This window comes from Podarcis pityusensis (genome assembly GCF_964106645.2).
Source record: "Podarcis pityusensis genome assembly, chromosome: 10".
NCBI lineage: Eukaryota > Metazoa > Chordata > Lepidosauria > Squamata > Lacertidae > Podarcis > Podarcis pityusensis.
The window spans coordinates 75609659-75634566 of record NC_138035.1 but is presented as its reverse complement, the minus strand read 5'-3'; the positions used below and the strand labels follow the sequence as shown (position 1 = coordinate 75634566).

Below are 24908 nucleotides of genomic sequence, written 5' to 3'. Positions count from 1 at the left end.
GCTGCTTGTGTTTCATTGCAAAGTATGCGAGCAAACTGCATCCATCTCCTCTTCCCCCTTTAATGAATTGTTATTATTTCTAAACTGCCCTTCATCCCAGAATCACAGGGCAGTTTCAACGTAAAAAGACAAAAATATACAACATAGTAACAAACAAAAGCAATTCCACCCCACCAGTTTAAAATGGCATATATTGTTTAAATTAAATTAAATTAAATTAAATTGCCAAAGGCCTGGTAGAAGAATATTTTTACCTGGTGTCGAAAGATATGTAATGAAGGCACCAGATGAGCCTTTGTGGGGAGAGCATTCCACAAGTGGAGGAGCCACCGCAGTAAAGGCCTGTTCTTGTGTTGCTGCCCTCCAACTATAATGTTTGACTATAATAAAGGGAAGACCTTGGTTTCAAACACATCATGGACACCTTAATCATTATATAAATTGTATAGACACTTGAATCTAACAGAGAAGTATTCTTGCTACGATAACTTTGGCAAAGCTTCACTTTTGTGTTTGTGTTTCTTCAGGGAGATGTTGTCAGATTGTTCCACGCAGAACAGGAGAAGTTTCTGACCTGTGATGAGTATCAGAAGAAGCAACATATCTTCCTTCGCACAACACTGCGTCAGTCAGCCACTTCTGCAACTAGTTCTAAAGCTCTGTGGGAAATAGAGGTACTGTGTGATGCTTCTGATGTTTTCCCTAGCTTGGATTCAGAGAGTTCATAATATTTACCTCCTAAAGGGTAGTGTCCAAGCATTCTCTTTATGTGATAGATCTCATGCACTACTTCTGCAGGTGGTGCATCATGATCCATGCCGTGGAGGAGCAGGGCAATGGAACAGCCTATTCAGATTTAAACATCTAGCGACTGGAAACTACTTGGCTGCAGAGGTAAGAGTCACAGACAGTTGAATGTGGTAGAGGATGAATAACTGGGGCTGACTAAACAGGGCAGAGCCTTTGCTCTTTTGCAATTGTCACTGGGCCAGGTTGTATGTTGTTCTGAGAGCATGGATCCTGCTGGAAAGCCAGACTGCACAGGCACACCTGTGTAATGGGCTGTCTGCCTGATTTAGACTGGAAATAACCATGTTGTTGTTGGGAAGTTTCTTCATGGTTACTGCCACCCTTACTGGTTGCTGCCATCCAGGGAGCCCCTCTTCTAAGCAACCCATTGAGTGACTGAGGCAGCCATGCAGCTTGGTTTCTGAAGGGCAGCTATGCCACCTGGGTGCAACTCTGTGAAGAGAGTGAGACTATCCTGCTTCTTCAGCTGCAAACGTCTAATCTTGAAAGTGCCTCAGGAGGACATGGTGGCTCTTCTCCCCACTTCTTATGTGGAGGGGGAACTATGGAGAAATGCTAGCTATACAAACATCAACTCCATTGTCATGGTGCATTTCATGAGTTATCAAAGGATGATTTGAGGATCAGATAGGAGAAAGTGACAGAATGGATAGCTCAGTTGGTTAGAGTGTGGTGCTGATAACACCAAGATTGCAGGTTTCATCCCTGTATGCGACAGCTGCAGATTCCTGGATTGCAGGGGGTGGACAGCAGGGTTCTTTCCACTTCTACAATTCTATGAGATTGCTTCTGTGAGATTGCTTGCTGCTTTCCCTTCAGTATGATGGTTTAGTTTTAGGCTCAGTGTGCCCTGAGAACCCCTAAACCCTCATATTCACGGTGTGTGTGTGTGTGTGTGTGTGTGGCTTCTGGTAATTCCTTGATTCCTCCAGGAAAAAGTCCAGAACTCTCATCACTTACCAAGTATTATGTTTGTTCGGCCTTTTAGTTACAGAGCCCCTTACAGTTCTGTCTCTCTCTTCAGGGAGTTCACTTGGCTTATCAATTACTCGCCTTGCAGTCATGTCCTTCTTCAATGTTGCTTCTAGTATGCTACAGTGTCCTACAGTCTTTAACCTTTGAGGCCTTACTCTGCATCCCCCAACTGCACCTTCTCCCTGTATGCACTGGTGGAGGAAGAGGAGTGCGGGGGGAGCGTACCGCCCCCGGCAGTGCGATCCTGGTAGGGTGCCTGCTCTCTGCCCCCCCCCCCCGGTTCCGGAGGGTGAAGCTCCACCACTGCCTGTATGCTCTACTGAGCATTGTACATCCTTACAGTGCTGCAGAATTAAAATGTCCCTCACTTTCAGGTAGGACTATTGTGGGCACATATATTCTGTAGTGAAAATGTTGCTTTTTGATGAATCCCAAGTAGGTGTGCTTAGTAGCTCCCCCCCCCACCCGTTCTTCCCTTTCGTCTAAACCTTTTGTTAGATTGATCTCTTTCACTTTTGTGTCTTGCGCCCAACTCTTAACCTGGAAGCCCAGAAAAATGTGCCAAGATAAGACATCTATTTGTCTTATCAAATCATTTGGGGACTGCGGATATCTAGAAAAACTGCAATATAAATAAGTCAGGCAAGTCTCAGTGTAGAGGAAAGCCTTTTATGTTTGGCTTAAGGTTAGATTGTAAATTATCTTTCTTCTTCTTTGGCGATCATTCATAACTGAGTAAGATTGTCTTCCATGAACACAGTCTTAACAGTGAGTCCGTAAGTGACTGTGGAGGCCAATTCTGCATCCACACGTCCTTCCATAGTGGGGACAAAACCAGACCAGACCAGGAACAAAACAAAACCAGACCAGACCAGGAAAGAACAGGAAAGAGCAAATGTTACAGAAAAACTTGTGCATGAGGCCAAACTAGAAAGTTACACTAATCCCTTTTTGGAAAGAATGACTTACTAAAGTTTGGGATTCGGCTATAATGGAGAAAGTAACATCTTATCTAAGAGCGAGAATTGCAAGTGAATACAGAAATAAATTCTCGGAAAACTTGTTGCCTCTTATATAATTACTTCCCATGAAAGCAAATGCAAGTACAGTGGTACCTCAGGTTACAGACGCTTCAGGTTACAGATACTTCAGGTTACAGACTCTGCTAACCCAGAAATATTACCTCGGGTTAAGAACTTTGCTTCAGGATGAGAACAGAAATCGTGCAGTGGCGACGCAGCAGGAGCAGGAGGCCCCATTAGCTAAAGTGGTGCTTCAGGTTAAGAACAGTTTCAGGTTAAGAATGGACCTCCAGAACGAATTAAGTTCTTAACCCAAGGTACCACTGTATGTTTTGAGGTTTTTTAAAAGGATAAATATTGTAATTTTATGTTAAGTCATATTTTCTTTCAGAACATTATGACCTGAAGTAATTTTTTCTGGAGCAGTTCTGCTTATTATTGTTAATATTTGTCAGATGTTTAAAAGAATTATTTAAAAAAGGGAAGTAATAAGTGGTAGATGAAATAATAGGGGAAATGTATAAACTGAACTGAGGACAGTTTTATATTGTGGATTTGACACATTTGTATTACACATTATATGAATCTGCTCATTCTAACCCCCGGTCCATTCAGACCCATATGGTCTACATACAGTACATGGCAGCCACGGTCATCTTAGGCAGGGGTTTTCCCTCTCACCTGGAGATCCTATTAACTGGAACTGCCAGGAATTTAACTTGGGACCTTCAAATAACAACTAGATAATAACTGAATAAAAGGTATGGATGAGTCTAAAGATATTTGAAAGAAAGTCTAAATATTATATGAGCTTAATTGGTTGTTGACTTAATAAATTAATGAATTTATTATTACGGTCACAGACCAGTTCCGGCTCACTTACAATACCAGAAAAATCATAAAACATGATAGGGATACATTGAATTGCAATTGGGTGTAACAGGGACGATACAGATACAGCAGCAGTTAAAAATATAGAAGTTAAAGCTTAATCACTAAAATATAACATAAAATTGTCATTTGAAACCTTAATAATTTTGGTAGTACAGCTTGTTCCCTAAGTTTTATGGCAGTCACACAGAATTTGGCCACCCTTATTTTTAATTTTTTTAAAAAAGATTTTTATTGATACAACAAGAAAAAAGGAAAAAAAACAAATACCAAATTACACACAACACCATAGACACATAATTTAAACTACTATATTTATTTTTCAGATATTCTTTGAAAACCTCCCATTTTGAAACAAATTCCTGTTTTGATTTATTCTTTATTTTTTCTGATAGACCATCTAATTCGGCATATTCTGTCAGCTTTTGGATCCAATCTTGTACAGAGGGAATTGAATTTGGCCACCCTTAGCATGATCTCTGGATCCTTGTCCTCTATCAGGAGTTTTAGACATTGCCAAGGAGTGTGGTGGAGTCTCCTTCTTTGGAGGTCTTTACAACCATATGTCAGGAGTGCTCTGATGGTGTTTCCTGCTTGGCAGGGGGTTGGACTCGATGGCCCTTGTGGTCTCTTCCAACTCTATGATTCTATGATTCTATGAAGTTCAGACTCATTTGGAGATTTTTGTATAACAGGGGTGATAAATGCCGAGCATATATCCCTGTAGAAACGGCAGCGTAACAAGACATGAGAAACAGTTTCTACCTCCATCAAGCCGCAGGGGCAGACTTGTCCCACGTATGGTTAACCCTCTAATCTGCCCTGCAATAAGGCAGATGGCAGCATGTTGAACCTGGCAAGGGTAAACGACCGTCTGTATTTGGGTATTTGTAATCTGGACAGATATTGCTGAGGTAAACCCTCTCCCATTGTCTTTTATCGCTGGGTGTTTATTCATCTCACTCAAATGACATTGCAGTTCCACATCCCAGATTTGTTGGTGGATTATTGCTCTCGCTTTCTCATAACCTACAGCAAGCAGGGCCTGTGGGGAAAACCCCAAGCCTCTTAGTTTTTTGTGCAGTGTAGCTTTCCATTTGGATTGGTAGGAATCCAATAGGGTTACAAGTGCCATCCCGACAGGGAAAAAAATAAGTTCTATCTATCTGCTGCCGCTTTGCCGGTGAGTCTTGGGGAGGACTGCTCCCCCTGCAAGCCCATTCTCCACCTTGGGCCTGGGGGCGGGCCCCATACGCCACCTCAGCATATTAGGCTCCAAGGAGGCCTCGGGACATTGCTGCCGCTGCTTCGCCGTGAGTTTGTGGGGAGGGCTCTTCCTCCTGCAAGCCCACTCCACCAGGCCAGGGGGCGGGGCCCACACTCACCACCGCCACAACTTTCAGGACACTGGTGCTGCAGCAGCAAATGTTTAAAATGTTTTTATATATTTTAAAGTGTTTTAAAGGTGTTTTTACTTTTTACTCTGTTGTACCACCATAAATGGTGGTTTTTATACATGTATTTTTATTTTGTTTTGTTTTATTTTGGGTTGGGGTGGGATGGTTGTTGAGTGGGGTGGGGATTGGTTTTGTTTTGGTGTAACTGTTTTTTGTTTGTTTGTTTGCTTGCTTTTATATTTTGTAAATGGAGGCGAGTATGAGGCTTGGGATTCCTACTGTGGAGGGGCGAGGGAGGTATGGCGGTGAGGGCAGATGTCATAGGCGAAGGGGATCGAGATACGGATATGCTCGTACCCCTTCCAATCTGCGCCCCATCCCGAGAGACGAGGGTAGGGTGAGCAAGGATTACTCACCTCCGTCACTGGTGTTGTGCAATGCCAGGTCTATAGGCAACAAAACCGCCACCCTGCAAGAATTCTTCACCTCGCAGGGGGTCGACCTGGCTTGTGTGACGGAGACCTGGGTGCGCGAAGGGGAAACTGTTACCTTACGAGAGATGGTGCCCCCTGGTTTCTCCGTTCTCCACCAGTCGCGGACTGTGGGCCGGGGGGGAGGGGTGGCATTATTAATCCGGGAAGATTGTTCTTTCAGGGCTCTACCATCGTCATCGATCCCCGGCATTGAATGTGTTGGCCTAGTGTGGGGCTCCGAGGTGAGCTTGGCTGTCTGGCTGGTGTACCGGCCATCTAGCGCACCAGCAGCCACCCTGTCAGGCCTGCTGGAGGCGGTGGCTGGCTGGGCCTTGGAGTTCCCTAACCTATTGGTATTGGGGGACTTCAACATCCATGCTGATGCCACTCCCTCCTCACAGTCTCTGGACCTGGTGTCTTCCATGGCGACACTAGGGCTCTCCCAGTTTGTTTCGGGCCCCACACATCAAGCAGGCCACACGCTGGATTTGCTCTTTGGTGTCGGTATAGATGTGATCATGTTTCCTTCGATGAAGGTGCCATGGTCTGATCACTGCGCTCTGAAAGCCAGGATTGACGTTCCACCCCCACCCTGCTTAGGTGGCGAGCCGATTTGGGCTCGCCCGCAGAGGCTGATGGACCCTGATAGATTCCGTCAAGCCTTGCGGGACCTTTCTCCCCCTGGCGACTCATTGACTGAGCTTGTTGAGGGCTGGAATACCCAGCTCCTGGCAGCCATCGATGAGATCGCACCTAAGCGCCCTCTGCGACCCCGCAGAAACCGGGCTCCCTGGTTTACCGAGGAGCTCCGGAAAATGAAGCGGGACCTCAGACGGCTAGAGCGAGTATGGCGGGGTGCCCGTGATGGAGCTTCAAGAACACCTTATAGGGTTTTTATGAAAACCTACGAGATGGCAGTGAAGGCCGCTAAGAAGTCCTGCTTCTCAGCCTCCATTGCATCCGCTAGCTCTCGCCCGGCGCAATTATTTAGTATAATTCGGTCTTTAACATCCCTCGAAGGACAGCCAAATTTAAATAACAATTTGACACACAGCTGTGAGGCATTTGCGAGCTTTTTTGCGGAGAAGGTCCTGTTGCTCCGCCATGACCTCCCTGCCAATTTGGATACAATAAAGGAACTGGACTGTCCTCGACTGTCCTCGGGTCCAGTATTGGACCACTTTGACCGGATATCCCCAGCCGATGTGGACAGACTCCTCCGAGCTGGAAAGCCCACCACTTGTCCTCTCGACCCGTGCCCGTCTTGGCTGATTAGAGCGTGTCCAGACGAGGTGCGGGCCCCCCTGGGGGATATCATCAATTTGTCCTTTGGCACCGGGACATTCCCAGGGGAACTGAAGGAGGCAGTGGTGCGCCCGCTCTTAAAGAAAACATCATTAGATCCCTTAGATCTATCCAATTACCGCCCGGTTTCGAATCTTCCATTCCTGGGTAAGGTGATTGAGAGAGCGGTTGCTGAGCAGCTTGGTAGGTTTCTGGATGAAACATCGGCTCTGGATCCATTCCAGTCCGGCTTCCTCGCTGGTCATGGGACCGAGACGGCTCTGGTCGCCCTAACAGATGATCTCCGCAGGCAGCTGGATCGAGGCGGGTCGGGGCTGCTGATTCTTCTAGACCTGTCAGCAGGCTTCGACATGGTTGATCACGAACTCCTGGACCACCGCCTTGCCGACGTGGGGATCCAGGGCACAGTCCTTCAATGGCTGCGCTCGTTTCTCTCTGGTCGGGGACAGGGTGGCGCTTGGGGGGGAATTGTCATCGCGCCACTCCTTGGTGTATGGAGTGCCTCAGGGTGCGATTCTCTCCCCGATGCTTTTTAACATCTTTATGCGCCCCCTCGCCCAGCTTGTCCGGAGTTTTGGGCTGGGTTGCCATCAGTATGCCGATGACACCCAACTCTATCTGTTGATGGATGGCCATCCTGACTCGGCCCCAGACACACTGACCAGATGTCTGGAAGCTGTGGCTGGATGGTTACGTGGGAGCCGGTTGAAGTTAAATCCTTCGAAGACAGAGGTCCTCTGGCTGGGACGGGACGATATGGGATTGAGGGGGCAACTCCCATCTCTTGCGGGGGTGCAATTAGTGCCAGCACCGTCCGCTAAGAGTTTGGGTGTAATCTTCGATACCTCCCTCTCCATGGAGGCGCAGATTGCAGCTATAACAAAGGCGGCATTTTTTCATCTCCGCCAAGCTAAGCAGTTGGCTCCTTACCTCTCTCGCCCTGACCTAGCCACTGTGATCCACGCGACGGTCACCTCCAGACTGGATTATTGTAACTCGCTCTACGTGGGGCTGCCCTTGAGACTGACCCAGAAACTCCAGCGGGTGCAGAATGCTGCAGCGAGACTCCTTACGGGGTCTTCGCTGCGAGATCACATTCACCCGGTGCTATACCAGCTGCACTGGCTCCCGGTGGAGTACAGGATCAGGTTTAAGGTGCTGGTTTTAACCTTCAAAGCCCTATACGGCCTAGGACCCTCGTACCTACGGGACCGCCTCTCCTGGTATGCCCAACAGAGGAATTTACGGTCTTCAAATAAAAACATCTTGAAGGTCCCAGGCCTAACAGAGAAGTTAGGCTGGCCTCAACTAGAGCCAGGGCTTTTTCGGCCGTGGCTCCGATCTGGTGGAACACTCTGTCACAAGAGACCAGGGCCCTGCGGGACTTGACATCTTTCCGCAGGGCCTGCAAGACAGAGCTGTTCCACCAGGCCTTTGGCCAGGGCACATCCTGACTCCCTCCCTCGGCAATCTTCACGGAGCTCTGGCCCAATGGTTGCCAGTGGCTTGAATTAATTAATTTTATAATGAATGATTTTAGAGTGTTGTTTGTGCTGTACTTTTGTACTGTTTTATTGTTGTTAGCCGCCCTGAGCCCGGCTTCGGCTGGGGAGGGCGGGATATAAATAAAATTTATTATTATTATTATTATTATTATTATTATTATTATTATTATTATAGTCATTCACTGTGTAGAACCAATGAAAAGACTGGAAATATGAGGTGTTCCTGAAAAATAATCATATGTGGCCTTCCTTACATGTGAACCAAAGTGATTTCTTCTCCAGTGTATATTCTCAGGCATCATTTGGGAAATTCCCAGTTTCCCCCTTTTTGTCACAAAACAGTGCACCCTCTGCCTGAACAATACTCCAGATGCTTCCTGTTTCCATGCAGCTTTGTGTTTCTCATGACCAAACCTAACCTCATTTCTCTTTATCAACTGATAAAAGCCTCTTTGAGCTAGATGGCGGTTTAAGCTATAACAAATACATGCACACGAATGTACACACCCTCGCTGTTCCTGACCAGCAGAAGGCATTTGATTTTGTAAATGAGGGCCTTAGATTCTAAGATGCTGTATGTTGTCCAGTATTCAAAGTGACATACCACCTGATGATACGCATGCTTACTCTTTACGCATATGATTTCGGCCTCATTGTTTACTTGGCACTTCTAAATATGTATAATCTTGTGAAATGGTTGTCCTTTTATTTTACTAGACTTATTTCAAAGCTGTCATGCTGACTTGATAAACTTGTTGGTTTATCTACTTATTTATTTTACCCCTCGGTTTCCATTGCAAGAGGAATGCTCATGGCAACTTGCAGTATTTTAAATACAAACAGTACAGGGAGTGCACGCTAATGCTCTCTTCACCCTCCTGTTCACTGTGCTCTCACTTCATTTGCAGTGCTGGATTTTTCATCCAGTCACATGGATTGTTGAAATGCATTATATATGCATTTATAATGCAGATGCATTATAAAATGCTACTGTTTGATGAGTTGTTTTTCAAACCAGCTTCATGCCAATTTCCATTATTAATTCACTTCTAGCTAAAGTATGAACACCTTTGCATAGGGTAAATACATCCTTGTCCTATCAGCATCAGTGGCCCATGTGTGTATACAGACAGTAACAAATGGAAGCCCTGCTGATGTGAACACTGGGGAAAGAGCTGTGAAATGTACATGGGGAGGCAACAGGTGTGGGGACCTTCACTGGGGCACAGCTGCTGAGCTACCTTCCTGACACACCTTCCTTGCAGCTTACCAGAGGGCTGGTGAGGTCAGGGCTCTGTAGATGCCCAGTACTGGATTGATTCCACTGGTGCATCTGCACAAATCCTTACCTTACAATTTCCTTGCTCTTCTCCTGCCCAGATAGGCTGCAGTGATGCTGATGCTGGTTGGGTGGCTCTGCCCTTACCACAGCTGCTGCTATTGCCCCTATCATGGCAATATAAAGCATTACCTGGAGACTAAAATTGAACAGCATGAAAGCCAAATGCTTGCTTAAGCAGAAAGATTCTTCCCCTGGGGGCGAACATATGCAAATGAAGAGGCAGGGTAAATCTCATCAGGCAGGAAATTCCATCATCTAAGCTAGGGGGTCACCAAAACAGTGCCCAAGGGGGCACCAGCAACCGCAGAGGTCTTTTCTGTGCCTTCCAGAATGAACCACTCTGTTGGAGTCAACAAAATAAGCTGCAATATATGCTTAATTGCAGCGTGGTATGTTACCCATAACAGTTTTCCCTGGGCCCAAAAGGTTGGCAACACATAACTAGGCTACCACTATACATTTAAAGCTGTTTTGTATCATGAAAAAGAAAAGCATGCCACTAGGTGGCAGTGCACACTTACTCCTTACATAAAGCAGTGAAGTATTTGTAATACAGTACAGTGGTACCTCGGGTTAAGTACTTAATTCGTTCTGGAGGTCCGTACTTAACCTGAAACTGTTCTTAACCTGAAGCACCACTTTAGCTAATGGGGCCTCCCGCTGCTGCTGCGCCGCTGGAGCATGATTTCTGTTCTCATCCTGAAGCAAAGTTCTTAACCTGAAGCACTATTTCTGGGTTAGCAGAGTCTGTAACCTGAAGCATATGTAACCTGAAGCGTATGTAACCTGAGGTACCACTGTACTGTGGAGTATTTAAGTGTTTGTGTGAGAATGAGACACAAGGACTGAAGCAGATATGGTAGCAGAAGCATTTCAAAAAAGTTTATTTTCAGTGCTGAAATTTGATTTCTATTTTTTTAAATATATTTTTTATTCTTTTCCCATAACAAATTATACATCCAAAACATCTTTTTTACATCCAAATTCCTCCTTACTGACTTCCCTCCTCCCGCCTGAAAAACCTTCCTAGTACTTACTTTCTCCACATTTCTTAAATTTAAATTACACCACCAAATTATTAATTAATTTTTTACAATTTAACAATATTCCTACCTTTTCTCTTCACAGAGCTTCCTTAAAACTTACAAACGTTATCTGATTATCACTTAATTTTTGCATATATTCAATAATTTTCATCCAATCTTCTGTAAAACTTTGATCACGTCAGTTCCCGATCCTTCCTGTTAGTCTATCGAGTTCCGCATAATCCATCATTTTCAGTCTCCATTCTTCAATCGTAGGTAACTCTTCTTGTTTCCACTTCTGGGCCATCAAAGTTCTTGCTGCTGACACTGCATATAAAAATATCTTCCTATCTTTCTTATCTATCTCATTACCTATTATTCCTAGTAAAAATGCTTCTGGTTTCTTTACAAATGTATATTTCAATACTTTCTTCAATTCATTATAAATCATTTCCCAAATGTTTTTGGGAAAGCGACATCTTAGGCCCCTTCTGCACTATACATTTAAAACAGTATCATACAGCTTTAAATAGTCATCTTCCCTAAAGTATCCTGGGAACTGTAGGGCACTGAGAGTCTCTCCCTTCACAGTGCTACATTTCCCAGAGTTCCCTGGGAGTACCTCTCTGAGGGAGAAGGGGAGATGAAGAATTTCATTGTGTTGGATCAGAAAATTGATATGCTTACCAACAGGACTGGCCCAGGGCATCTTGGGGTAGAACAGCGAATGGTTGACTGATTGAGATACGTTGGCCTCTGAGATAGGAAATTTCACAAGTACCACTCCATGGGAGTAAAAATTCAACAACAAATTATAAGAAGTAAAAAAAGGTTGTCTTTTCACATCACCCTAAATCAAGCTGTTTTCATAACTTTTCATAGCATGCTAGAGCAACATAGGCCAGCTTTAGGCTTTTGTGGTCTGCCCACAAAATTAAAATTCCTAATTAAAATTCCTTTGGTCCAGTGATGTTTGTTTTCAAAGCAAGAATACAAACTTTTTCTCCCTGAACAGTTAAGGCATAACTAATACATGCTAAGTAATGCTGAGAACACACTTGCTTATGGATATATGAAGTGACTTTCTCTTTCAGACCAAGGCCCCTCTAGTTAAAGGGAAGGCAGGAAATTTCCTTATATTGTGCAAGAACATCCTAGCTCAGCAGAGGCTCTCCAGGGTTTCAGGCAGGGGACGTTCCCACTCTTATCTGCAGAGGCCAAGGATTGAATCTGGGGCCTTCTGCATGCAGAGCAGTTATCCTGACCACTAAGTTATGACCCTTCAAGCATATCTGGCAAGAATCCAAGCAGGCACTAGGTGGTCCACTGGAAATTGGCCAGTGGTCCATCACTATACTACCATTTACTACTACTATACTACCCCAAGGCCAGATAAGCCCTCCCCCACCCATTTCTTTCTGCTCTTCAAATTCCCTACCAATTTTGGTCACAGTCACAAAAGAAAATAGGGGGAGCACCAGTGTGTTTAAAAGCAGGAGGTATTTCCCTATCTTAAATGATCCACACAGATCAGTGTGTGTGTGTGTGTGTGTGTGTGTGTAGCAAACAAGTGAGGGAGGTAGCCACATCCCACCACTGTCATGTGCCCCCTGGAGAGTTGTCTAATGGTTAATGTGGCCCCCAAGTCGAGAAAAGTTAACCACCCCTGCACAGTATCCAAAGCACTTTGTATAAAATGCTGTAAAGTTTACAGCAATCCTTTAGAAAGGCTAGTATTCTTTTTATTTTTAAATTAATTTTCAAAGTTTCAAAAAGAAAAAAAATCTTTTTACACACACACACACACACACACACACACACACTTGTTTACGTTAAACCATAGTTCATATCAGTACCTTTATGGGGTTTCTTGAACCCCTGGACCTCCCTCCCCCCCTCCTTGGCTTCCAAAATTTATCTTCCTTTTTAAACTAAATCTAATTTCATTTATCCAAATTATTGTACTTCATTTTTATCCTTTGTTATTTTAAATTACAAGTGCTATGTCAATCCTGCTAATGTTTTTAGATTTTCACAGCGTTCTTTAATATATTCTATAAAGTTATGCCATTCTCTATTAAATTCCTAGTCAGCCTTGCCATCTCCGCATAGTCCATCATCTTCAATAGCCATTCTTCCTTCAATAGGGCTCTTTCTTCTTTCCATCCCTGGGCAAACAGTATTCTTGCCACTGTCGTTGCATACATACAGTGGAGTAGCAAGGTCAGGTGGTACCCAGTGCAGAAAATTTCTTGTCACCCCCCCCCCTTGACTTTTTTTTTTTGCCTGCAAAAATGGTTTGACTTTGTTTCATTTTTTGGGGGGGGGGAGCCAGCCAAAGTTGTTGAGCTATTGCGTGCATTGTGATGAGTCTGCCTGCCACAGCTGAGGGGGAGCCAGCGGGCGGACCGTTTCTGCAGCGGGAAGCCACCATGCACCAAAGCCACAGCCTCTCTCACAGACGTTGAGTGCTGTAAACCATTTTGTCACCCCTTTCAGAGGTGACACCTGGGGTGGACAGCACCCACTGCACCCACTTTCCTATGCCCCTGCATACTAAAACAGTATTTTCTTATCATTCGGTAATTCTTCTCCTATTATACCTAATAGAAAGGCCTCTGTTTTTTTTTTAAATCAAAAGTTATTTTCAACATTTTTTTCAATTCATTATAAATCATTTCCCAGAAGGCCTTAGCTATTTTACAGGTCCACCACATATGATGTGGACCTGTACCCTCTTTAACTTTACACTTCCAACATATGTTCTTATAAATTTTCACTAATCTTATAGGAGTCAAATGTCAGGGAGGAGTTAGAAGTTTCCAGTTTCTCAGAGGGAGAAAGCATTCGCCAAGGGGGGAAGGAGAGCAGTGACTCTAATAGAAGGGAGCAAGAGGAACAACAGGGAGGGACTGGCTGTTCACAGGAAAGGCAAGGGTTAAGTTCTAGCTCAGACTCGGAGGAGGGGAGATACAAGCCAGCTCTAGTGAGGAGGTTAGGAAAAAGAGCGGGAAAGCAAAGGGAAAGGCGCCTTCGCCATTTTGAGAGTGGCTGGTCATGGAGAAGCAGAGCTCAGAAGGTATCTGAAATAAGTGACTCTGAAGAATAATAGTTAAGAACCGTTTATAAGAATGTTTTGTTAATACGCAATAAAAAGTTTTATAAAAGAACAAGAAGTGTTTGTGTGGTGATCTGAAGAGGACAACGACCAGTCCTGACAGAATACCTTCTGCTCTGCGCCTCTTCACTATATGTAAAGAAGGAGAAGCCAAAATGGAGGGAGCTGTGGCGCCAGTTGGGCAAGGAGAAACCCCAGCACTCCAGCTAACATTACAGGACTCATGGCAACAGAACTTACAGTTGAAAAGTCAAGTCGACGTACTGTCGGCAGCATTGGGAGAACATAGAACCATGTTGCAAGCGACGTGTGGAGACAGAGTAAGTAAAACATTTACTATACGTCCACGTAGCTTCAAGGGAGAAAGCTCTGAATACATGGCTTTCAAGACAGAAATTTCTTACATAATTGAGATAAAGGATAAAGAATTTCAATCTGAGCAAGAGAAGGTTGCTTATGTGATTAATTTCTTGGAAGGGAGGGCTAAGGACTGTGTTATACCCCTAATATCTCGGAGGGATGCCGCCCTAGGAAATCTACAAATGTTTCTGCAGTATCTAGACACGATTTTCTTAGACCCTGCGCATGAAACAACCACAGCTAGGCAGCTGTTGAGAATGAGACAAGGAAAAGACACTGTGGGAGTTTATTGGTCCAACTTTAGTTTGCTGGTGCAGAAATTAAAATGGGATCTGAATTCCCCAACAGTTGCAGCCCTTTTTAGGGAAGGACTGAATAATGAGATTTTAGAGCAATTGGCCCAAATGCCAGAACCTAGTTCCTTGGACTCTCTGGTCCGAACGTGCCTGCAATTGAGCCTACGCGTGGAACGGAGGGCTAGTGAAAAGAAGGAACAATGGCGACCACGGTGGCGGGAAAAGAATATTATCGAAAGTACAGAGAGCAGAGCGGGCAACGTGCCAGGATGAGAGCGGCCAGAGCCCATGGAATTAGGAGCAGCCAGATCCCTCCCAGTTACTACCTCTTCCATGGTAAGAGGAAATGCAGGGAAAGGAAGAGACACAAGGTGTTGCTTTGTCTGTGGAAAACCAGGGCATCTAGCACGACAATGTCACAATCCTAAAGGATGGGAGTCTCTATCTGGAGCAGACATGGGAGAAGACAATTGTCCGAAGGAACTGCATCAGGGAAACGAATGTCCCCGGCTGGAAATGGGAGCTTGCAGCCGGGTGGAGAAGCAATAGAAGGCTCTCACGCGGAACCACCTATTCCAGGAATAACGGTGAAGGTGCAACTACAACTACCCAATGGACACAGCATCCAGGTAGAGGCGTTGTTAGACTCAGGAGCGTCAGCAGATTTCATAGACCAGAAATTGGTACAGGAACACAAAATCGCTTTGTTACCTTTAAGTTTCCCATTGCGAGTGAAAACAATCGACGGCAGACCGCTACTTTCAGGAGAAGTGACTTACGAGACTCCACCAATGAGAATGGATATGGGTCATCACTCAGAGACCAGGGCATTCCATGTGCCCAAACTAGCTGGGCACCCGATGGTGCTGGGCATGAGTTGGCTCAATCGTCATAATCCGGTGATTGCCTGGCATCAAAGGTCTTTGGCTTTTGGTTCGATATATTGTATGACACATTGTTTGGGGCAAAAGGGAAAAATCTCGGTGGAAGTAATGGGAACAGAGGTAGAAGGGAAGTTGATGGGGAATGAAAGTGAGATTCCATCACAATATATGGCTTATCAGGATGTTTTTTGTGAAAAAGAAGCGGATAAACTTCCACCACATAGGCCCTATGATTGCAAGATAGATCTAGTCCCTGGGGCACAGTTGCCACCAAGCAAGATATATGCCATGTCGGAAGTAGAATCTGCAGCATTGAGGGAGTTCCTGCAAAAGAATTTGCAGAGAGGTTTTATTAGAGAGTCCACGGCCTCTGGGGATGCTCCCGTCTTTTTTGTCAAAAAAAAAGGGGAGGAAGGGGCACCAAGATTAGTATGTGACTTCAGAAGCCTTAAGAATCAAATGAAGCCTTGCGTGTGCCCACTGCCACGTATAGATGACCTCTTAGAGAGAGTAAGGTCAGGCAAAGTCTTTACCAAGCTTGATCTACGAGGAGCATATAATCTGATAAGGGTCAGAGAAGGGGATGAGTGGAAAACCAGTTTTTGTACTAAGTATGGTGCATTTGAATTCTTGGTAATGCCTTTTGGCTTGCAAAATGGCTCAGGGGTATTTCAAACCTTCATCAATCACATCTTAGCAGGTATACTTGATCAGTTCTGTGTCTCTTATTTAGATGACCTCTTAATATATAGTGAAAGTATGGAGGAACACGTAAAACATGTCACACAGGTGTTAGAGAGATTGAGGACAAACAGGTTATATGTGAAGTTAGAGAAGTGTAAGTTCCACACACAAAAGGTGGAGTTCCTGGGATATTGCATTTCCCACAAAGGGGTGCACATGGACCCCAGTAAAGTTCAGGCAGTGGTGGAATGGGAGGCACCTAAAACTAAGAAAGATCTACAGAGGTTTTTAGGATTTGCTAATTTCTATCGTAAATTCATAGGTAATTACTCCAAAATCACAACGCCACTGACTGATTGTCTAAGAGGCAAGGGGCCATTCAGATGGTCTGAGGAAGCACAGAAGGCCTTTGATAAATTAAAGGTGGTGTTTGCTTCAGAAAAATATCTTATGCACCTAGATCCAAGTAAGCGTATAAAGGTAGAAACTGATGCCTCTGATAGGGCTATTGGGGCCATTCTGCTGCAGCAGGACAAGGAAGGGGACTGGAGACCCTGTGCATTCTACTCTAGAAAATTAAATCAATCAGAACAAAACTACACCATATTTGATAAGGAACTTTTAGCTGTGCATGCTGCCTTTAAAGTGTGGAGACATTTTTTTTGGAAGGGGCGTCACATCAGGTGGTGGTACAAACAGATCATAAGAATTTAGAGTATTGGAGAACTGCTAGACAGCTAAACCAAAGGCAAATTAGGTGGGCAGAGTTTTTTGCTGGGTTTAATTTTAGGATTGAGTACATACCTGGGCATCAAAACGTTCGTGCAGACGCGCTATCGTGCAAACCTGAGTATATGGAAGGGGAAGCACCTCCCAAGTTGCGAGAAATGCTGAGATCGGATCAGTGGGGGTGTGCAGCCGTAGTAGTGGACGGCAGGGAATTCCAGCGATTGACAGTAACAGATGAGTTTGCACAAAAGAAAATGGAGGAACTGAGAAAAAGTAGAGGGGAAGAGGAAGGTTTCAAAGAAAAAGATGGATTGTTGTACAGGAGAGGGGTGCTGTATGTACCTGCAGGTGAATTAAGAGGTAAAGTGTTGAGGCAACATCATGATAACCCGACTGCAGGACATTTTGGTAGAGAAAAGACCCTGTATCAGATCACACGGCAGTTCTGGTGGCCAAAGTTGAGGGAGGAAGTAACACAATATGTAAGAGGTTGTGAAGTATGTCAACGAGCCAAGGCACCCAGAGCAGCTCCCGCAGGGTTGTTGCAACCTATGCCCACGCTGGGAAGGCCTTGGGATGTGGTGTCTATGGATTTTATAACGGATCTACCGTCATCACATAGGCAAACAGTGATCTTTGTGGTGGTTGACATGCTAACCAAGATGGCACATTTCATACCATGTACCAAAATTCCGACCGCACAGGAAACTGCAAAGATGTTTTTAGATAATATTTTTAGGTTGCATGGTATGCCATCACAAATCATTTCAGATAGAGGGGCCCAATTTACATCACAATTTTGGAAGAGGTTAATGCAGTTACTAGATGTGGAGCTAAGCCTCACGTCGGCGAGACACCCGCAAACCAATGGGGAAGCTGAAAGAACGAATGCAACACTACAACAATATCTGAGGTGTTATGCTGGTTATCAGCAGAGCGGGTGGTTAGAGAAGTTGAGTCTAGCAGAGTTTGCGTATAATAATGCAATGCATGTATCTACGGGCAGAGCCCCATTTGTGGCAAACTATGGCTTGCACCCAAGGGCATTCCCAGGTCAAGAGGAGCAGTTAGCAGTACCAGCAGCAGAACAAATGATAGAGGAGTTGAGGTGCATTCATGAGATATTGAAAGAGGATTTGGAAGAAGCTAAAGAGGCTTACAAGAAAGCTGCAGACAGGCACCGGCGAGTTGGGGAAGAAATCCAAGTAGGGAGCTGGGTATGGCTGTCTACCAAGGGACTACCAATACGAGGGAGGTGTAAAAAGCTAGAACCAAGGAGATTGGGACCTTTCCAAGTAAAGGCTCAAATTAACCCAGTCGCTTTCAAGCTTCATTTGCCTGAAAATATGAGAATACACCCTGTATTTCATAGATCTTTATTGTCAGTGTTTGTACCAGCGCATAAGTATCAAATTTCAAGGGAACCACCTCCTTTTCCCACCATGATGGGAGAAGAGGAGACCGAAGTGGAAGAGATATTAGACTCGAGAATAAGTAGGAGGAAATTACAGTATTTGGTTGCATGGAAAGGGTTAGATGAGTCTGAGAACTCATGGGAACCAGCAGAAAAAATTAACGTTCCAGAATTGCAGAGAGAATTTCATAGAAAATATCCCCACAAGCCAAAACCCCATAACTGGCATCTTCAAGAAATTTTTGAAGAGACAGATAGCGAGGAAGAAGAGTTCATAGGGTTCTGTCCTTCAGAAACAGAGGAGAGTGAGAAGGAGGAAGGGGGGCTTAGGGGAGGGAGTGATGTCAGGGAGGAGTTAGAATTTTCCAGTTTCTCAGAGGGAGAAAGCATTCACCAAGGGGGGAAGGAGAGCAGTGAATCTAATAGAAGGGAGCAAGAGGAACAACAGGGAGGGACTGGCTGTTCACAGGAAAGGCAAGGGTTAAGTTCTAGCTCAGATTGGGAGGAGGGGAGATACAGGCCAGCTCTAGCCAGGAGGGTAGGAAAAAGAGCGGGAAAACGAAGGGAAGGGCGCCTTCGCCATTTTGAGAGTGGCTGGTCATGGAGAAGCAGAGCTCAGAAGGTATCTGAAATAAGTGACGCTGAGGAATAATAGTTAAGAACCGTTTATAAGATTGTTTTGTTAATACACAATAAAAAGTTTTATAAAAGAACAAGAAGCATTTGTGTGGTGATCTGAAGAGGACAACGACCAGGCCTGACATCAAATACCATCTATACATCATTTTCGTATAGTTCTCTTTTAACCTACAACAGGCTGTAAATTTTAAATCCTCATTCCATAACTTCTCCCATGAAGCAAATTGTATATTATAGCCCACATCTTTTGCCCAGTGTATCATTGCAGATTTTACTTCCTCATCTTTTGTTTCCCATTCCAGCAAGAATTTATACATTTTTGACAGAACTTTTTCATTATTTTCCAACAATTCTTTCTGCAATCTCAAAAATTCTTTACCAAAACCGACTCCTTTATCCAACCTAAAAATGTCATTTAGTTGATGATATTGGCACCAATCAGCTAACAGATGTCTTATGTCTTCAAACTTTTTTACTTTCAATTGATTTTCCTCCTCAGTTAACAACTCTCTATACGTTGCCCATTCTTTTTCCATATTTATTTTTTTAACTGGCAGCACTTCTAATGGTTGCAGGTAGGTAGCCTTGTTGGTCTGCCGTAGTCGAAACAAAATAAAAAAATTCCTTCCAATAGCACCTTAGAGACCAACTAAGTTTGTTATTGGTATGAGCTTTCATGTGCATGCACACTTCTTAGCCACCATGGGGTTTTATTCTCTAATAAATTCTTATATTTTTACCAAACAGCATAAATTGAATTTCTAATAAAATTGTTTAGAAATCCCCTCTGGACCTCAGGTATATCAAGCAGGAAATATACAAAATATTATCTTCAGTTCTTTTATGCCTAATCCAATCCCCCCCCCCATTTGCTGGGACATGGGGGAAGTGGAGGTATCTCCACCAAACAGGGCAATGTATTACCAGAAACAAAAAAGAAAGGAAAAATAGTACAGTGGTACCTTGGTTTGCAACCACTTTGGATTACAACTGTTTTGGATTACAACCATGTCAAACCCGGAAGTGCATGTCCCTTTTTTTTAATTACAACCCTTTTTTTTTGGATTACGAACAATTTTTTTTGGGAGGCCCCATTGGCGAAAGCGCGCCTTGGGTTACAACCTGTATTGATTTACAACTGGACCTCTGGAACGGATTATGGTTGTAAACCAAGGTACCATTGTACTTCCACTCCCAATTGAGTCTAATACACTTTTTGCCGATTCTCCTTCAGCACAATTGCACAGGAAAAAGGAAACAATGTTTTACACTGAAACTTAGTGTCTGTAGCTTCACCACACGGTTTTAACCTGATAGCCATTGTTTTAAAAGTCACTTTCTGCTGGAAATTCTAATAAAACACACTGTTCATTTCACTTCCCAAACTTTTAAATATAGGAAAACGTACGGACAATGTCCCTCGCTCTCTCTGTCTATTAATACTTTTGTTCGGCAAGAGTTCCCGTAGAAATCAGAGCGAAGATTAAAATGTCCTCTCGCCTCCCTTCTTTACCAGGAGGCAGGATTCTCTTCTGTCCTTGCACACTGTAACTTATTCTTCCAGTCTTTTCAGTCTTCTACTTTATCTTTACTGCAAAAAATTAGTTGGATATTTACCAATTATAAAGTTCTTTTAACGTTATCACTACTTGTAAATTGTCCCCATGCAGGGTAGCTTACACCAGGAAGGGGTGGACCTCCTTAAATTTCTCCCTTCACAGCGCCCAATTATTCTACTTTCCAATTAAGTCCAATTAAAGTTGTTTTATGCAATACGGGCTTTAAATTATATGGAGAAGGTTACCACATCCAGGCTGGAGTTTTAGGCTTCTCATCAGGGAGTTGATGGAGTTTTTCTTCACGCCGCGTCTAAATCCTGTCCCCTCCCGCCTTGTCTTTCGGCTCGGGGGAGGGGGGGCAGACAGGAGAGTTTGCTTCTGGTGCTGCCGAAAACTTCAGCACTCAAAATTTCCTTTTGAGCTTCTTTTGGGGTGCACAGCGCCCTTGTGCTCTCCCCTAAACCCCTCTTGATGAATGAGCCTTCCCTGGTGGTTAAGGCTCTTCACTCTGTCGCCATTCATGGTTCCCCCAGAAGTCCCAGGGAGACTAGTATTCTTGTCTCCTTATTGTGGGGGCTGGTTGAATTTTAGTGGCTTGCCACTTCGTGAGCTCAGGGCTGAGGTAAGATTTACTTTCCTGCACCACAGCTCACAGTTTCCTATCAGCTCTTGGAGACTTGGGCAAACTGAATCTCTGTTTCGACATGATTGGCATGCCTCAATGTGATAATATGGTTGCAGTATTTCTTTTAGGACCTATAAACGTTTGACTACATGTTAAGTCTTTTGAGAGAACTGAAAACTAATCAGGGTACTATTAGCAATGAACAATGCCAGCCTAATGAAGAGGAAAAGCTTGGAAACGTGTGTGTGTGCATGTTTATTATTATTGTTATAAATTATTGTGTGTCTTAGCTATGTTGACTGAGTGCTGTGCATTTGTGACTGAGCACTAAATTCACTGAAACTCCTCCCCCCCCCCCCGCTCCCAAGTGGGATCCTTTCATTGATGACCTGATAGTAATTTCATATTGATTCCTAGTAGTAAGCCAGCTGTTAACATTTCACTGAGCAAAAACTGGTCAATATAGGTGAGTTTTTCTAGAATAGAATGTGTCTGTCTTTTGAAGGCAAAGTGTATTCAAGGTCATTGTGACTTCAAAAAAGGAACCTTTTGGCTGTTCTAAAATACCCTGCCATATACCTCAACTGCATTCTTCTCATTTAGAGGAATAGTATTATTTTTGAAATGTGTGGTTTTTTCTTTACAAGTCCTTTGAAAGGCAACAAAGTGAGCTGAGAGGAAGTTGCTGGGTGATAGAGGGAGAGGGGCTGCAGGAGTCAGCCCATAATCCCAGACCCAACTCCCCATGTCTTAACCATGATAAAGAGAGAGAACATTGCCAGAGTCTCTTTCTCCCTTTTAAGTTAGGCAGATGTTTGCTCTCTTAAGGCCTTCTGGATAAATTCATTTTTCACAAAGTGGATAAATTCATTTTTGGCCTTTACCATTAAACTCTGCTGGGGGAGGTAGAGAGGAACTTATGTGACTGAATGCTCCTCCATTCAAGGTACAAAAATTAAAGTCCATATTCATGTCAGCAATTGTCTGCAGTCTGAAGTGGTACAGCCCAGAACCAGGGTTGCTACCACGTTTGCTGTTTATCAGAACTAGAAGCTGGTATTTTCAGGCTGGCATGTTAAGTAACTGTTCTTAAACCTTATGTATAAGTAACTGTTCTTAAACCTTATGTGTAAGATGAAGGTAATCAAACACAACTCTGTATGCAATGAAAGTATAATATGCGTGGAATACAATACAATTAATATTATGACTGAAAATCTTATTCTTCGGCGATCACTCGTGCTGTTGTTGTTTATTGAGTTTATATACCGCCCTATACCTGGAGGTCTCTGGGCGGTTCACAGAAAACTTGCAGCCGAGTAAGATTGTCTTCCATGAATACAATCTTAACAGTGTGTCTGTAAGTGACTGTGGAGGCCATTTCTGGATCCACACATTCTTCCACATTGGGGACATAGGTTTCTGAGTGGGAGTTGTTCACAGTGACAGTTTGCCAAACATGCCTTCCACTTAGCATGTTTCTCCTTTTTGCCCTGAGTTTGTGCTTCTTCAAAGTCCAAGACACCTTTGGTAAAGGCTGTTCTCCAGTTGGAGTGTTTGCAGGCCAGTGTTCCCTAGTTATCAGTGCTTATACTAAATTTTTAAATATTTGCCTTGAGAGCATCTTTAAACCTCTTTTGTTGTCCACCGGTATTTCAATTTCCATTCTTGAGTTGAGAATAGAGTAGTTGCTTTGGCAGACGATAGGCATCCAAACTAAATGACCAGCCCAACAAAGTTGATGTTGAATAATCATTGCTTCAACATTGGTGATCTTTGCTTCTTCCAGTACTGGCATTAGTTCGCCTGTCTTCCCGAGTGATGTGTAAATTTTTTTGGATACACCATTGATGGAATCTTTTGAGGAGTTGGAGATGGCATTTATAAGTGGTCCATGCTCCACAAGCATACAGTAAAGTTCGTGGTACAATAGTTTGTAGACAAGGATTTTGGTTTCCCTGCAAATGTCCCGGTCCTCAAAAACTCTGCGCTTCAGTTGGGAGAAAGTTGCACTCACAGAGCTCAGGTGATTCTGGATTATGACATCAGTGTTGGCCCTTGTGGAAAGACAACTGCCTAGGTAGGAAAAGTGATTGACATTTTCCAATGGTGCACCATTAAGTTGTGGTACACCATTAAATGTGCAGCACTTTGGTTTTTTGGATATTGAGCGATAGGCTAAGCTTTCTGTAAGCTTCTGTGAAGATATTTAGGATGGTTTGGAGGTCATCCTCTGAGTGTGCACACACTACATTGTCATCAGCATACTGAAGTTCTATGACGGAAGTTACGGTAACCCTACTCTTTGCTTTCAGCCTGCTCAGATTAAAGAGCTTTCCATCTGTTCAATATATGATTTCCACTCTGGAGGGGAGTTTCCCTTCGACAATGTGTAGGATCATGATGATGAAGATAATAGAATTGAGGTGATAATACATCGTTGTTTAATGCCTGATCCTACTGTTAATGGTTCATTTTGCGCATCATTGTTATCATGGTGGAGCCGAAGGATGTTCACAAATTTATCTGGGCAGCCGATTTTCAGCAGGACAGTCCACAAGGCAGTATAATTTACAGTATCGAAGGTCTTAGGTCAATAAATGCCATATACAGGGGTTGATTTTGCTCTCTGCACTTGAGGCTGTTGAGCTGTGAAAATCATACCCACTGTCCCCCTAGATCGAAAACCATTTTGGGATTCAGGAAGGGCATCCTCAGATATAGTTAAACTGTGAAGTTCGTGTTCATAATTGGTTCAGCTCCTGACTTGCATGGGCACTCAGATCCTAGTATAATGCATTAAATATATCTGGACCAACCTGAACAAGGCAGATGAAACAAAGACCTTACCTAGGTGTCTCGTTGGCTGGAATCCTCTGTGTACACAGTTTTATCTACAAAATGTACTACATAGTTGAACTCTTGATCTCAGTTATATTGAATAGCTATTCACAAGACTGTATATATTTTTTCAAGTTCCTCGTGACTGTACTTATATGCTTTGTGCTGGTATTATTTTGAGTTTTATAAAACACACTGAAAGCTCAATACAATTTGTAATACTTTTATTGCATGCTTACAGAGTTGTGTTTGATTGGATTCTATTCACTGTATTCCTTCGTTGCTGGATACTAAAATGAAGGTAACGCAGTTGTGAGGGGGTAGTATGGTAGTATGAGGGTAAAACTTAAAGCAATTTTTTGTACATTTTGCTTTCCTTGAGTTGAATATTAAGGTACACTTCTGAATCCATTGACTCAGTGTGGCTATTCATCACTTTGTAATACTGCTTGTTACTATTCAGTACTATTCTATGTGGGACTGCCCTTGAGACTGACCCAGAAACTCCAGCGGGTGCAGAATGCTGCGGTGAGACTCCTTACTTGCCATTGGATCACATTCACTGGCGCCCGGTGGAGTACAGGATCAGGTTTAAGGTGCTGGTTTTAACCTTTAAAGCCTTATATGGCCTAGGACCCTCGTACCTACGGGACCGCCTCTCCTGGTATGTTCCACGGATGATCTTACAGTCTTCAAACAAAAACATCTTGGAGGTCCTGGGCCACAGAGAGGTTATGCTGGCCTCAACCAGAGGCAGGGCTTTTTCAGCTGTGGCCCCGATCTGGTGTAACGCTCTGTCACAAGAGACTAGGGCCCTGCAGGACTTGAAATCTTTCCGCAGGGCCTGCAAGACAGAGCTGTTCCACCAGGCCTTTGGCCAGGGCACAGCCTGACCCCCTCCTTTGGTAATCCTCACAGAACTCTAGCCCAAAGGTTGCTATTAATTTGATTTTGAATTGATTTCAGAATGAATTGATTTTAGAATGCTGTGTTACTTTTATTGTTGTTAGCTGC

The 24908-nt window shown here is 43.8% G+C and overlaps 1 protein-coding gene across 6 annotated transcripts in view; it reads left to right on the top strand.

The window, feature by feature from the left end:
• The window catches only part of ITPR2 (inositol 1,4,5-trisphosphate receptor type 2), a 370362-nt gene that overhangs the window by 52624 nt on the left and 292830 nt on the right, over positions 1-24908 (top strand). For all 6 annotated transcript variants that reach the window (XM_081023379.1, XM_081023378.1, XM_081023377.1 and 3 more), the window contains 2 exons: positions 528-674; positions 799-894. In XM_081023379.1, the coding sequence (XP_080879505.1) occupies positions 528-674; positions 799-894 (243 nt within the window). The remainder of the gene's footprint in view (positions 1-527; positions 675-798; positions 895-24908) is intronic.